The 13,863-nt window shown below is 40.7% G+C and overlaps 1 protein-coding gene and 1 non-coding gene across 7 annotated transcripts in view; both read left to right on the forward strand.

The window, feature by feature from the left end:
* bag5 (BCL2 associated athanogene 5) overlaps nt 1-12,558 on the forward strand; it is a 45,763-nt gene extending 33,205 nt beyond the window's left edge. For 3 of the 6 annotated variants that reach the window (XM_072490138.1, XM_072490155.1, XM_072490122.1), the window contains one exon: nt 6,042-12,558. In XM_072490138.1, coding sequence (XP_072346239.1) covers nt 6,074-7,420 — 1,347 coding nt within the window. In that variant the 5' untranslated portion in view covers nt 6,042-6,073 and the 3' untranslated portion in view covers nt 7,421-12,558. Of the gene's footprint in view, nt 1-3,331; nt 3,464-5,043; nt 5,282-6,041 lie in introns of those variants that run through there. The other 3 variants (XM_072490147.1, XM_072490129.1, XM_072490164.1) reach the window with 2 other exon arrangements.
* Nucleotides 9,373-9,454, forward strand: trnas-aga (transfer RNA serine (anticodon AGA)). The gene has a single exon. It is a non-coding gene; the product is annotated as a tRNA-Ser (tRNA).
* Nucleotides 12,559-13,863: the final 1,305 nt, after the last annotated feature.

The raw sequence follows: 13,863 nt of genomic DNA on the forward strand, positions 1-13,863 counted from the left end.
AATATTGACTGGAAACGCTATAGTTAGAGTACTTTAGATGGGTCCGTTTTTGTCCAATGTGTGCAGGAGGGTTTCCTGACACAGTATGTAGATAGGCCAACGAGAGGCGAGGCCGTATTGGATTTGGTACTGGGTAATGAACTAGGACAGGTGTTAGATTTGGAGGTAGGTGAGCACTTTGGTGATAGTGACCACAATTCGATTACGTTTACTTTAGTGATGGAAAGAGATAGGTATATACTGCAGGGCAAGAGTTATATCTGGGGGCAAGGCAATTATGATGCGATAAGGCAAGACTTGGGATGCATGGGATGGAGAGGAAAACTGCAGGGGATGGGCACAATGGAAATGTGGAGCTTGTTCAAGGAACAGCTACTGCGTGTCCTTGATAAGTATGTGCCTGTCAGGCAGGGAGGAAGTGGTCGAGCAAGGGAACCGTGGTTTACTAAGGCAGTCAAAACACTTGTCAAGAGGAAGAAGGAGGCTTATGTAAAGATGAGACATGAAGGTTCAGTTAGGGTGCTCGAGAGTTACAAGTTAGCTAGGAAGGACCTAAAGAGAGAGCTAAGAGCAGCCAGGAGGGGACATGAGAAGCCTTTGGCAGGTAAGATCAAGGATAACCCTAAAGCTTTCTACAGATATGTCAGGAATAAAAGAATGACTAGGGTAAGAGTAGTGCCAGTCAAGGACAGTAGTGGGAAGTTGTGCTTGGAGTCCGAGGAGATAGGAGAGGTGCTAAATGAATATTTTTTGTCAGTATTCACACAGGAAAAAGACAATGTTGTCGAGGAGAATACTGAGATTCAGGCTACTAGACTAGAAGGGCTTGAGGTTCATAAGGAGGAGGTGTTAGCAATTCTGGAAAGTGTGAAAATAGATAAGTCACCTGGGCCGGATGGGATTTACCCTAGGATTCTCTGGGAAGCTAGGGAGGAGATTGCTGAGCCTTTGGCCTTGATCTTTAAGTCATCTTTGTTAACAGGAATAGTGCCAGAAAACGGGAGGATAGCAAATGTTGTCCCCTTGTTCAAGAAGGGGAGTAGAGACAACCCCGGTAACTATAGACCAGTGAGCCTTACTTCTGTTGTGGGCAAAATCTTGGAAAGGTTTGTAAGAGATAGGGTGTATAATCATCTGGAAAGGAATAATTTGATTAGACATAGTCAACACGGGTTCGTGAAGGGTAGGTCGTGCCTCACAAACCTTATTGAGTTCTTTGAGAAGGTGACCAAACAGGTGGATGAGGGTAAAGCAGTTGATGTGGTGTATATGGATTTCAGTAAAGCGTTTGATAAGGTTCCCTACGGTAGGCTACTGCAGAAAATACGGAAGCATGGGATTCAGGGAGATTTAGCAGTTTGGATCAGAAATTGGCTAGCTGGAAGAAGACAAGGGGTGGTGGTTGATGGGAAGTGTTCAGACTGGAGTCCAGTTACTAGTGGTGTACCACAAGGATCTGTTTTGGGGCCACTGCTGTTTGTCATTTTTATAAATGACCTGGAGGAGGGCGTAGAAGGATGGGTGAGTAAATTTGCAGATGACACTAAAGTCGGTGGAGTTGTGGACTGTGCGGCAGGATGTTACAAGTTACAGAGGGACATAGATAAGCTACAGCGCTGGGCTGAGAGGTGGCAAATGGAGTTTAATGCAGAAAAGTGTGAGGTGATTCATTTTGGAAGGAATAACCGGAAGACAGAGTACTGGGTTAATGGTAAGATTCTTGGCAGTGTGGATGTGACAAATATAAATTTCTTTACCCGTCAGTCTGGCCTCAATAAAAGTCGAGATGGATTTGCAGGTACAGCATTAGTTATTTTATTTGACTTGCGAGTCTGATTCATTTCACAGAGGCACAGGACACAGAACTAGTCTCCTAGACCCTTGGAAAACGAATGAAGGAGACAAAGGGATTTCTGCAAATACTTTCAAATGGCATCAAGTTTCACATACACGATTCCCATAGGTCATCCTATACCCCTCCTGACCTGGCCATACATCCTAATTGGCTCACTTCCAATCCCTCCCTCTGGCCCCCTATGACCCAGCATCCTTTTCTCCTCCTTTGCTGGACACTCCTCCCCCTTGCTTTGCCATGCGTTCTGAAATTCTTTGTCTGTGAACACACCAGAATGAGACTGGCCTATCTCTACATTACAGTAACTAATATCTCTAAAACAGTTATTTTATATCACATTCGTCAGATGAGCAGAGCGATCTCTGTGTCCATGAACATAGATCCCTGAAAGTTGCCACTCGGGTTGAGAGGGTTGTTAAGAAGGCGTACGGTGTGTTAGATTTTATTGGTAGAGGGATTGAGTTTCGGAGTCATGAGGTCATGTTGCAGCTGTACAAAACTCTGGTGCGGCCGCATTTGGAGTATTGCGTGCAATTCTGATCGTCGAATTATCGGAAGGATGTGGAAGCATTGGAAAGGGTGCAGAGGAGATTTACCAGAATGTTGCCTGGTATGGAGGGAAGATCTTATGAGGAAAGGCTGAGGGACTTGAGGCTGTTTTCGTTAGAGAGACGAAGGTGAAGAGGTGACTTAATTGAGGCATACAAGATGATCAGAGGATTGGATAGGGTGGACAGTGAGAGCCTTTTTCTTCGGATGGTGATGTCTAGCACGAGGGGACATAGCTTTCAATTGAGGGGCGATAGATATAAGACAGACGTCAGAGGTAGGTTCTTTACTCAGAGTAGTAAGGGAGTGGAATGCCCTGCCTGCAACAGTAGTGGACTCGCCAACACTAAGGGTATTCAAATGGTCATTGGATAGACATATGGACGATAAGGGAATAGTGTAGATGGGCTTTAGAGTGGTTTCACTGGTCAGCGCAACATCGAGGGCTGAAGGGCCTCTACTGCGCTGTTATGTGCTATGTTCTGGCAGAACAGTAGACATTGGTCAATGGCAGCAGCAGGTGGGGGGGGGGGGGGTTTACTTTATTTTTGTTTATGTTATTTACACTGGAGGGTCTGAGGGGGTGTATACACCTGTTGTGTTAAGTCGGGGTGTTAATGTTAATTTATTATTTATGTACAGGGGGGGAGGGGTTTGGGGGGTTGCATTTTTAGATTGTTTTGTACTTAACCCTGTTGGGTTCTTTTTTCTTAATTGGTTATTGATATTTTATGAAAACCTTCATTTAAAAATTTTTTTTTTTTTTTAAAAGACGGATCTGTGTTGACTATCCCGGATTAAGCTGCATCTTTCCAAATGGTCATTAATCCTGTCCCTCAGGACCCTTTCCAATAACTTACCGACCACCGAAGTAAGACTAACCGGCCTATAATTATTAGTGTCATTCCTATTCCCTTTCTTGAACAGAGGAACAACATTCGCCACTCTCCAGTCCTCTGGCACTATCCCGGTGACAGTGAGGATCCAAAGATCAAAGCCAAAGGCTCTGCAATCCCTGTGTCTGCGTGGATCTCACTCCCACAACCCAAAGATGTGCAGGTAGGTAGATTGGCCACGCTAAAATTGCCCTCTAATTGGAAAAAAAATAATTGGGTACCCTAAAATTTAAAAGAAAAAAGAGGTTATATTGAATAAACTAAAGAGACAGACTCTGAGGATAAAGCACTAAATTCAGATGGATTGCATCTATGTATTTTAAAAGAATCTAGAGAAGCGATAGCAGGGCATTACTACACACGTTTAAATAATTTGTTGGAAGAAAAATGTAGTGCCAAAGGACTGACATATAGCAAATACAATTCTTGTATTTAAGAAGAGGGACAGAACATGAGCTATTTTAACACGGGTGGAAGGTAAAATAATGGAATTCTTAATAACGGAGAGAATAGAAGAACACCCTAAAATGAGAAATATTATGAGTAGTCAGCCTGGATTTCACAAGGGAAAACCTTTCTTGACCATCTTAGAGTGTAGACAGTGGCAACACAGTAGATGCAATTTATCTGGATATTCAAAAGGCTTTCAATAAGATGCCTCATAATAGACTGGAAAATATGCAGTTGGGCATCGTGGCTGAATGGATTGCTGGCTGGCTTAAAGACCACAGGCAGAAGAGTGGAAATAATGAGTGGGAAGTCGGTGTTCCACCAGAATCTGTATTGGGGTCATTGCTGTTCACAATTCACAGTAATGATTTGGACTTTGGCGGGGTTGCTGAATAGTCATTGAATACATCCATAAAATGGGCAACCAATTGGTAAATGAAGTTCAAAACAGATAAATGTGAGAGTACACTTTGGTAGGAAGAAAGGAACCTCAATACAAATACATTAATCACTGAAAGTTGCACCACAGGTTAGCCCAGTCATTTTCTTTTACAAAAAGGCAAGGCAAGCACTAGGTTTTATATCAAGAAGAATAGAATTCAAAGTGGGTAGGTTATGGTAAACCTGTATTGAACATTGGTTGGGCCATACTTAAGATGACTGTATGCAGTTCTGGTCATCTTATAAAGAGGCTATGGAGGCACTGGGGAGGGTGCAGACGAGATTTGCAAGTGTGATGCCAGAAATGCATGGGTATACATATCAGGAAAGGATTGACAGACTGCATTTTCTTTCCTCTTGAAAAAGACAGCTGAGAATGATGGAAGTTTTGATAGAATTGATACAGAGAATGGCCATTGATATAAGGTAGTTGCCAAGAAATACAGTATGCAATTCTGAAGAAACGTCAACCAAATATTGCAAAGAATGTGGAAACCGCTCCCTTTTGCAGCAGGTGAAATTAATCGAAAAGATGTATTTGAGGGTAAATTAGACAAGCATATGACGTGGAAGGGAATGGTACGTTTAGATGACAAAAGAAAGGGGGAGGCTCGAGAGGAACATAAACAGCAGCGTGGACTAGTTGGGCCAAATGGCCTGTTTCCATGCCTTGTATCCTGTGTAATTCCTGAACACACATGGTTTTATTTGAATGGTTAAAAGTGGTACCAGGATGATTAACAAAAACACCAAAAAATGATATTAATTTAAAAAAAAAAAAAAAAAAATTTTAGAATGCCCAATTATTTTCTTTTTCCAATTTAATGTGGCCAATCCACCTAACGTGCAGATCTTTGGGTTGTGGGGGTGAAACCCACGCAGACACGGGGAGAAACCCACGCAGACACGGGGAGAATGCGCAAACTCCACACGGACAGTGACCCAGGGCCAGGATCGAACCCGGGTCCTCGGCGCCATAGGCTGCAGTTCTAACCACTGCGCCACCGTCCGCCCTGATGATCAATAATCTTGTCTCTGATTCTGCAATTGAGATGTGAAAGTGGAGCTGTCTTCTCTTATGCTGGTTTAGGTTAGTCTGGGGAAACGATCTGAATGATTGGAACATTATGACTAATATAGTTAAAGGGGAGGAATTTTGAGTGGCTACTCATTTATGTTAATTGTTCCTAGACAGTTAATTCTCTTTGCCTAACCTGATTGAGTTCTTTGAAGTAAGACAGGATGATGAGTTCTTTGAAGTAAGACAGGATGATGAGTTCTTTGAAGTAAGACAGGATGATGGTAATGTAGGAGATATTGCGTATATGCATTTTCAAAAGGCATTCGGTAAAGTGCTGCATAACCGATTTACTCAGAATAGAGAAGCACATGGTCTGAAAGGGACAGTGGCAACAATGTGTTTAATTGGCCACTGGATAGGCGACAGATCAGTATATATGGTGCCTTTTGCCATTTAAATAACATTAAATGACTCTTGTGGCTCAGCACAATCAGTTGCTTTTTAAACTAATCAAAAAGCATAATTTATAAAGTATTTGTTTTAAAATCCTGGATAAATATGTTGCAAAATCTAGATTCTGCTGCCACAGAAATTGGTTGGGCTTGCCTCAAAATTTTGCCTTGACATGCCAGAGGCAAGAGTTAGGCATAGTTAATTTTTACAATTTCTGTCAAAGCAATATGCATTATCACACTTACTAAATGTTTCGATGGAGCAGTAGACAATTTACAGGTCCTCCACTGAATAACCGTTTAATTTTGGAGACAATTGTAAATGCAGTTTGATGCCAAGAAGTGACCCTTGACCAACTGTTTTGCTTCAATTTCAGACCCACTATGACTCATTAGGGAAAAAGGGAATATGGCCATGGGTCAACAACATCCTTCCATGATTAGAATCCAAGAAATTCAGAAGGAAATCCGTGAATCTAGGCGACTTGTAGTTTCGTTCAGTGGTACGCAGTCTGATAGAGAATATAAGCACCTGGAGAGCTCTTTGACTAAGTTGCTGTTTGAGTTGGATGCAATAGATACTGATGGCAAGTCTGATATCCAACATGGCCGCAAAAGTGCAGTGAATGAATTGGAGGGACTGCTCAAAGAGCTAGAACAAATTGCAACTCACCCATCTCGACTGAAGGTGGAAAGGGTCTTTGGTGATGCACAACAGTTGGTTACCAATGAGTTATCTTCTGCTGGGGGATTGATAACTGAGGAATTTGCTGATCGCATCCAAGAAATCATATTTCAACTGACACAGGTAAAAACAGGTGGAAAAATTGGCTTGAGGAAAGCTAGGTATCGAGCTTTAACCAGGATTTGTGCAGTACAGGACATCATTGAAAACTGCATTGGTCGGCAGGCATTATCTTTGCCTCTGTCTACAGATATGCACCCTTCTGTTCCCAAGATCCACTCTGTTTTGTCTGAGGTTAGCAAAGCAAGATGGGATGTTATTGGCCTGCTTATGAACCTGAATGCCTTGGAGAACTGTGCACATCTGTCCCGTGTCCTCACCGGGTTGTTAATGCAATTGGATGCTGTAGATGTGACTGGACAGTCCGAAGTGCGAAACTATCGGAAACGTGTAGTGCATGAAATTAATTGTTTGCTAGAACACTTGGAGATGGAGTCAGAAGGTGAAGCTGCGGCGAGTTATGATCTAGCACAAAATGAATCCATAAAACAGATAGAAGGAATACGCCAGAAGACAACACAATTAAAACAGAAGCTGCTGCAATTAGAAAATGTCTGCGATGACCATTTCAAATCAAAGTCCGAACTGCAAAGTCTTCTCACTGAATTAGATAAAATAGACATTGGTAAAAATCCATGTATTCGTGAAGCAAGGAGAAGATCTGTAGTTGATGTGCAGGCCGTAATAGCTTATGTTGACCTAAAGGAGTCACTTGAAAAGAGAAGGAACATGGAAGAGCAGCTTAAAGATGAACATGCTTCACAGAAAGCTGTATGGCAGGTTCTGAACGATTTGTCAGAATTTCAGAAACAGGTACTGTCATTTGATGGTTTCAGAACTGACAAGAATTACATGAGACTGGAAGAAATGCTCACAAAACAACTCCTAGCACTCGATGCAGTGGAAACCCAAGGGAATGATGGTGCGAAGGTTGCCAGGAAGCAAGCGGTGAAATTTGCCCAGAATATTCTGAATTATCTAGACATGAAAACAGATGAATGGGAATACTAAATAGCAGTTCCAATGCATGAAGTATGGCTTTTGTGACTCGTGCTTTGCGCTAATTCAAATAATTTAGAATTGTTCAAGCTATTGGTATATTTAACAATTTCAGGAAGATTAAAGTCCATATTTTTCAAAAAATTAAACCATAAGAATTTCTTACATTATGGACAGTAAAGTAATGAATGCTTGACAGCTGATTTGGTATTTCATTAGTGTCATTTAACATTTCAGACCATCTTTGGGACACCATAAAAGCAAGGCAGTAAATTGTAATATTTGGAAATATTATAGTTAAAATATTTATTAATTTAGACTCCTGGGTGTTTCTACATTATACTGGTTTGCAACCCATTTATATTTTCTTAGGGGTCATTTATGTCCAGGATATTAGCTGAGACAACTAGATCCATAGCTATGCATATTTCATAGGCAATTGTATGGAGTGTTGGAACTGATCACCCTGTGATTTATGCATTTTTCTTTTTTTCTGCAATAAAAGCGCACTTTATTTCTATTTAACACTGAAATAAAATTAGTCTCCAATGTCCCCTCTAAACTGTGTGGGTGTGTGGCTGTGGTAGCCATGCTATGTATGAAAGAAACCGGGGGCGGGATTCTCCGCCGACGTGCTTCTCTGTTTTGCCGGCGCCCGGGGGTTTCCCGACGGCGTGGGGCTGCCCCACAATGGGAAACCCCATTGACCGGCCGGCGTAACGGAGAATCCCGCCGGCGGGTCGGGTCAGAAATGTGGCAGGGTGGAGAATCCAGCCCAGACTGTGCACGAGCAGCATTCCCTTTTAAGATCCCTTTGCATAGCTGCGTGGTTATATTAAAGAGACCAAGCAATGCAGCAAATAAGTTGTGCGTAGAAGAAAAATTCCAGGGAATATTCCATAGCGGTCAGTTGAATTTGGATATCTTAGTTCACACGTAGTATGCTAGCTTTTGCTACTTCTGAGACTAAATCTATATTTCAGAAATAACATTCAAAAGTGTCAGATAATTTCCACGGTGAAGACTCGACACTACGACTTAACTATAATCTTTGGTGTATTAGGTTACTATATTGGTAATTGTTGTCAAACATTTGCGCACTACACTTGATCTTTCCATGACTTTTGAGAGTCCGGCAGTAGCTGTGTGTAAACCTATGTCCAGAGAGATTCTATATGGTTACTGTACTTATCAAAGTGCAGTTAGTAATACCAAATAATAGTCAATAAAAGTCCAGGAGAGTTTGAGATATTTGAATCATAATGTGTCAATTTTTATTAAATTATATAGAGATTGACTGGCTATTTTTAAACGAGGACAGTGATTGGAGAAGAAGGACATGCTCCTTCAAAGATATAGCAAAGGAACTTTGTAAAACTTTAGGGTTTTATTCTGGCCGTAACTTAAATTGTGACTCCAATTTCAAAAACACAGTAATGAAAATGTGTATACATCATGCAATAGTAAATCAATATTATGCACCCTTCAGCACACTGGATAAGACCAAGGTGAGTAGATCAATCATACAGTTCAATTAATCAAAACAGACCATAAGCACATTTATTTCAATATGGACATTAAAAATAAGTACATATAAAATAATATAACACTCATCATGGTTGCCCTACCACAAAAATACTGGTCGGTTCAATCTGTTAGATCAAATAATTGTATCAGTGTGCCCCAGTTGAGTTTCTACTGAAATTTATGTTGCCCTTAATTCAATTAATTTTTTATTATTTATACTGATGTCACTGAATATTGACTAAATCAAAAGTTGTTTTGAATATGGATTAAACGTACTATATCACACATCAGTATTACACTTTGAGAATAATAGTTGAAAGCATCGCTAGTATTTGGAATGGATGAAGGCATTGCATCAAATGGAACAATATTAACTTGCATTTATAAACACGAGCATAGACTGAGTCAATATTGTGTGTTTTCTTCCATCAAAAAGTGTAGTCGTGGCCGAGTGGTTAAGGCGATAGACTAGAAATCCATTGGAGTCTCCCCGCGCAGGTTCGAGCCCTGTCGATTACGTGTATTCTTTGGGCAGCACGGTAGCATAGTGGTTAGCACAATTGCTTCACAGCTCCAGGGTCCCAGGTTCGATTCCCGGCTTGGGTCACTGTCTGTGCGGAGCCTGCACGTTCTCCCTGTGTGTGCGTGGGTTTCCTCCGGGTGCTCCGGTTTCCTCCCACAGTCCAAAGATGTGCAGGTTAGGTGGATTGGCCATGCTAAATTGCTCTTAGTGTCCAAAATTGCCCTTAGTGTTTGGTGGGGATACTGGGTTATGGGGATAGGGTGGAGGTGTGAGCTTGGTAGGGTGCTCTTTCAAAGAGCCGGTGCAGACTCGATGGGCCGAATGGCCTCCTTCTGCACTGTAAAGTCTATGATAATGTAAAGTCTATGAAAAACAAAAAAGCTAAATAGTTTTTAAAAGTTATATTTGGACTCTGTTTATATTGCGACTCTTTGTTTTTGACTTTAGTGAAGTAGATATTCCCTCGTATGGCACACTTAAGTATGCTGCATCTCTAATATAGAGCAAATATGCTCTATATTATATGCTCTCTAATATAGAGCAAAGTTAAACTGAATATACCTATAATTCAAATCAAAAAATTCAATTGCAATAAGCTTGGCATTCATGCCATCATAACCTCTGCTTGTGTATGTTATAAAGAGGAACACTAATAAATTGCTTCAAGCTTGCTTTTGCTGCGAGTCTACCTCTCAAATCCCAAAGTATCTTGTTATTCTACATCACTGTGAGTAACAGTTTTTGATGCACATATCAAAGATCATCTTTTAAAATTCATTGCTGTGGACTTGGAGTCACGTAGGCCAGACCAGATGAGGACTGCAGGTTTCCTTCCCTGAAGGACATCAGTGAACCACTGGGTATTTTTCAACAATTGACAATGGTTTCATGGTCATCATTAGACTTTTGATTCATTTCCACCATCTGCTGTGACTGGATTCAAACCCAGGTCCCTGCGTATTCCCCAGGGTCTCTGGATCACCAGTCCAGTCACAATACCACTATGCCACCACCTCACCCAAATAAGCATGTAAAATAGTGAAACAGCTGTGATAAGGAACCTCTCACATCAGGAAATATGCAGTTGGGCAGAAATAAGTAACCATATTCTCAGCTTTCATTTAAATTTTCCAATTATTTAGAATTTAAAAGATCTCGATGATATAATGTTTATCATTTTTGATACCTGTGCAGCAGTGTCTTCCCAAACCTATTACACTTGAAAAAGGATTTTTAAAGTTGTAATTTATTAATCAAAGAAAATATCTATGATGTGCAATTGCAGAAAACATACCTTTAAATACCTTGGTTTGTAATGATTCAATATATTTCAATGCCGAACACTGACTGCATTTAGAATAACGTTTGAGAGTTGCTCATATTTTTAGCACAGTATTATTGTGACACAAACCTGCAGTCCCTGATCCTGGTAGCTGCAGCGTATTTGTTTCTTATTACTTGAGCATTAAATTCAATATCCAAATGGTGCACATCATCAATGGATTCTACTTATTTTCTCTCATTGCTTGTTCTTCATGTTTTCTAGCTATTACTAGGGAGGTATTTGGTGGGGGGTTTTCTTTCAGTAATTGGTCCTGTTTCCTGTTGCAAGGTTAACTTGATGATTTTGCAATTAAGGAGGGTGACAAGGGAGTGGCGTGGGGAAGAGACAATCATATGATCTTGTCACCAGATTCCTTTTAGTATCTTTTGTAATTCTGCATGGAGGACCACCAGCACACCTGGTTGAGATAGTGTCTTCTTTGAAGTATTACCTGTGTGACAATTTTTATGAATGTATCAACTTTACATTAGTTGGATGGATAAAATTGAAATGGGCGATTCAAATAAACTTTCTAGAAAATTACCTCAGCCTTGCAAAAATGTGAGAATTTTTAAATAAAATTATTGGTTTTGGGGAAAATAAATGGGAACAAAATTGTGTTTGCTTTGAATTGGCAAACCAAACTTGACAGTCTTGAACCATGAATGACTGAATCATAAGAGGACGTATACAAAAAAGAACAGCAAACAAAGATTTATTTTACAAGCACAAGAATAAAACAAATGGCTGAACCATTCATGAAATAAAATGTGGAATGTGGTCAAACCCTATTTTAGCAAAGACAAATTAAAAGCACCCACCCATATTTGATTCAGCAAGTGGTATCCACAGGATCTTTGAGTATAGCAAAACAAACTAAACCATACAAATATAAATGCTCACATGTAAGTTTAATTGTTTTCAATAAACCGGGCACCCTAGTAGCTTATTGCAGGGATAGTCAACCTACAAATCTAGGTGCCACACGCAATCTCCATGTCCCCAGAACTCGGCTCTGGAAACCCAAACATCTGTCATTAGTACGAAAGCAAATAGTACAGATGCTAGAAATCTGAACTAAAAAATAGGTCAATGACTGACCTATCATCTGGACCTGAAACATTAATTCTGTTTCTCTGTCCACAGACCTAATGAGTATTTCCTGAATGTTTTGTTTTTACTTAGACCTGTTAGTGATTATTTCTTATTTGCTAGTTTGTCTCATTTAAATTTCATAATTGCAAGTTTAGAAAGGGAAAGTTTTAGTGCCATTGAGAATTTTTCCACCAATACAGCAAAATACTTTATACACAGTCCCTTAAATAGCACCTATGTGACCAAAGAAAACACAAACCTGAACACCCTGGGCTGTTAAAACTTTTATATTGCCATATTTAGGTTTGTTTATCCACAATTATCAGTGTTGATATTGGTCTTCTACACTAACCAGTTTCAAATTTCTAAAGAAGAAATATGCACCACAGGACATGGGCATTTCTGGCAAGGTTGGAATTTGTCTTTGATGAAATAAGGTTTGGCCATATTCAATGTTTTATTTTATGAATGGTCCTGTCATTTGTTTTATTCTGCTGTTTGTGTTCCTTGTATGTCATCTTATGATTGTGGTGCAAGGCTCAAGATTGTGTTTGTGTTTCTTCCAGACTGCTGCGTTTTAAGTGTTGATTTATTAAATACATGTTATTGTTTGTCTTGACTGAACGTGTTGTGTGAATAAATATTAAATTGAATAATTTGGCAAATAAAATATACATCGTGTTTTTTGCCAGTTTAATGTTTGCTTTCAAACACATTCATCTCCAGGCCAGAATTCTCATTTTTAAATATTGAGTCTTTGGTATGGTTTTTTTTGGTCACCATTGATTTACACCACCTTCAGCTGCTTTATTCATGACCCTGCCTCCAGCAAAAGGATGCTTCCTGATAATTGCAGAGTTTTGTTTCCATTTCCTCATAATGAAGAAGTATTTAATGGCAGCCAGCAAGACCTGGACACATGGGCTCAAATGTCAAGTAACATTTGTGGACAGCACGATGGCGCAGTGGGTTAGCCCTGTTGCCTCACGGCGCCGAGGTCCCAGGTTCGATCCCGGCTCTGGGTCAGTGTGTGGAGTTTGCACATTCTCCCTGTGTTTGCGTGGGTTTCGCCCCTACAACCCAAAAATGTGCAGACTAGGTGGATTGGCCACGCTAAATTGCCCCTTAATTGTAAAAAGTGAATTGGGTACTCTAAATTTATTTTTAAAAAGTCACATTTGTGCCACACAAATGCTAGATAATGACCTTCTGACAAGAAACAGTCTTATCCATTTTATGCAGTAACATTGTCAAATATACACCAGTATTCTTGGGGTTTTTGTTGACTAAAAGCATAGCTAATATGTGATACATGAGCATATCAGGGACTAGGTATTCAGTAGTGTTGCTAACTTTTGCCTTAGTTTAATTGCTCTGTTTTATCACCTTTGCTCTTGAGTCGCCAGGTATCTTTATGATACCGCCGCGTGGTTCAAGTCCGAGTAATGATCAATAATCCAGTACACCGCTTAGTAAGATTTAAATCGAACTTCCGGGTGCGGCGATGACCAGCTGAGTCGCACGTTTCGGCAGCTCCCGGTGGAACGGACTTTTGGGCTCTTGATAGGAGCCCCAACGGCAATTTTAACGGCTAAAAACACCGTGCGGTAAACCAGAAGGGGGTTCCCCCTGGACACGGATGGAAAAAGGAGAGGAAAGTGGCCGGATTGCAGCGGATCCTTTGGAACAACGGCAAGGAAGGCAAGCAGAAACCAAGATGGCGTCGGAAGGTGGCAGTTTCATATGGGGCCCTGAACAACAAGAGTTCTTGAAACGCTGCATGGAGGAGATAAAAAAGGAAATTAAGAAAGAGTTGTTGGCCCCGATATTACAGGCGATTGAAGGGCTGAAAGAGGAACAAAAGACCCAGGAGCAGGAGCTTCGGGTCGTGAAGGCGAAAGCAGCAGAGAATGAGAACGATATACAGGGCCTGGTGGTGAAGTCGGAGATACAGGAGGCACACCAGAAACTATCTGTGGAGAGGTT

Source organism: Scyliorhinus torazame, chromosome 2, assembly GCF_047496885.1.
Source record: "Scyliorhinus torazame isolate Kashiwa2021f chromosome 2, sScyTor2.1, whole genome shotgun sequence".
Taxonomy (NCBI): domain Eukaryota; kingdom Metazoa; phylum Chordata; class Chondrichthyes; order Carcharhiniformes; family Scyliorhinidae; genus Scyliorhinus; species Scyliorhinus torazame.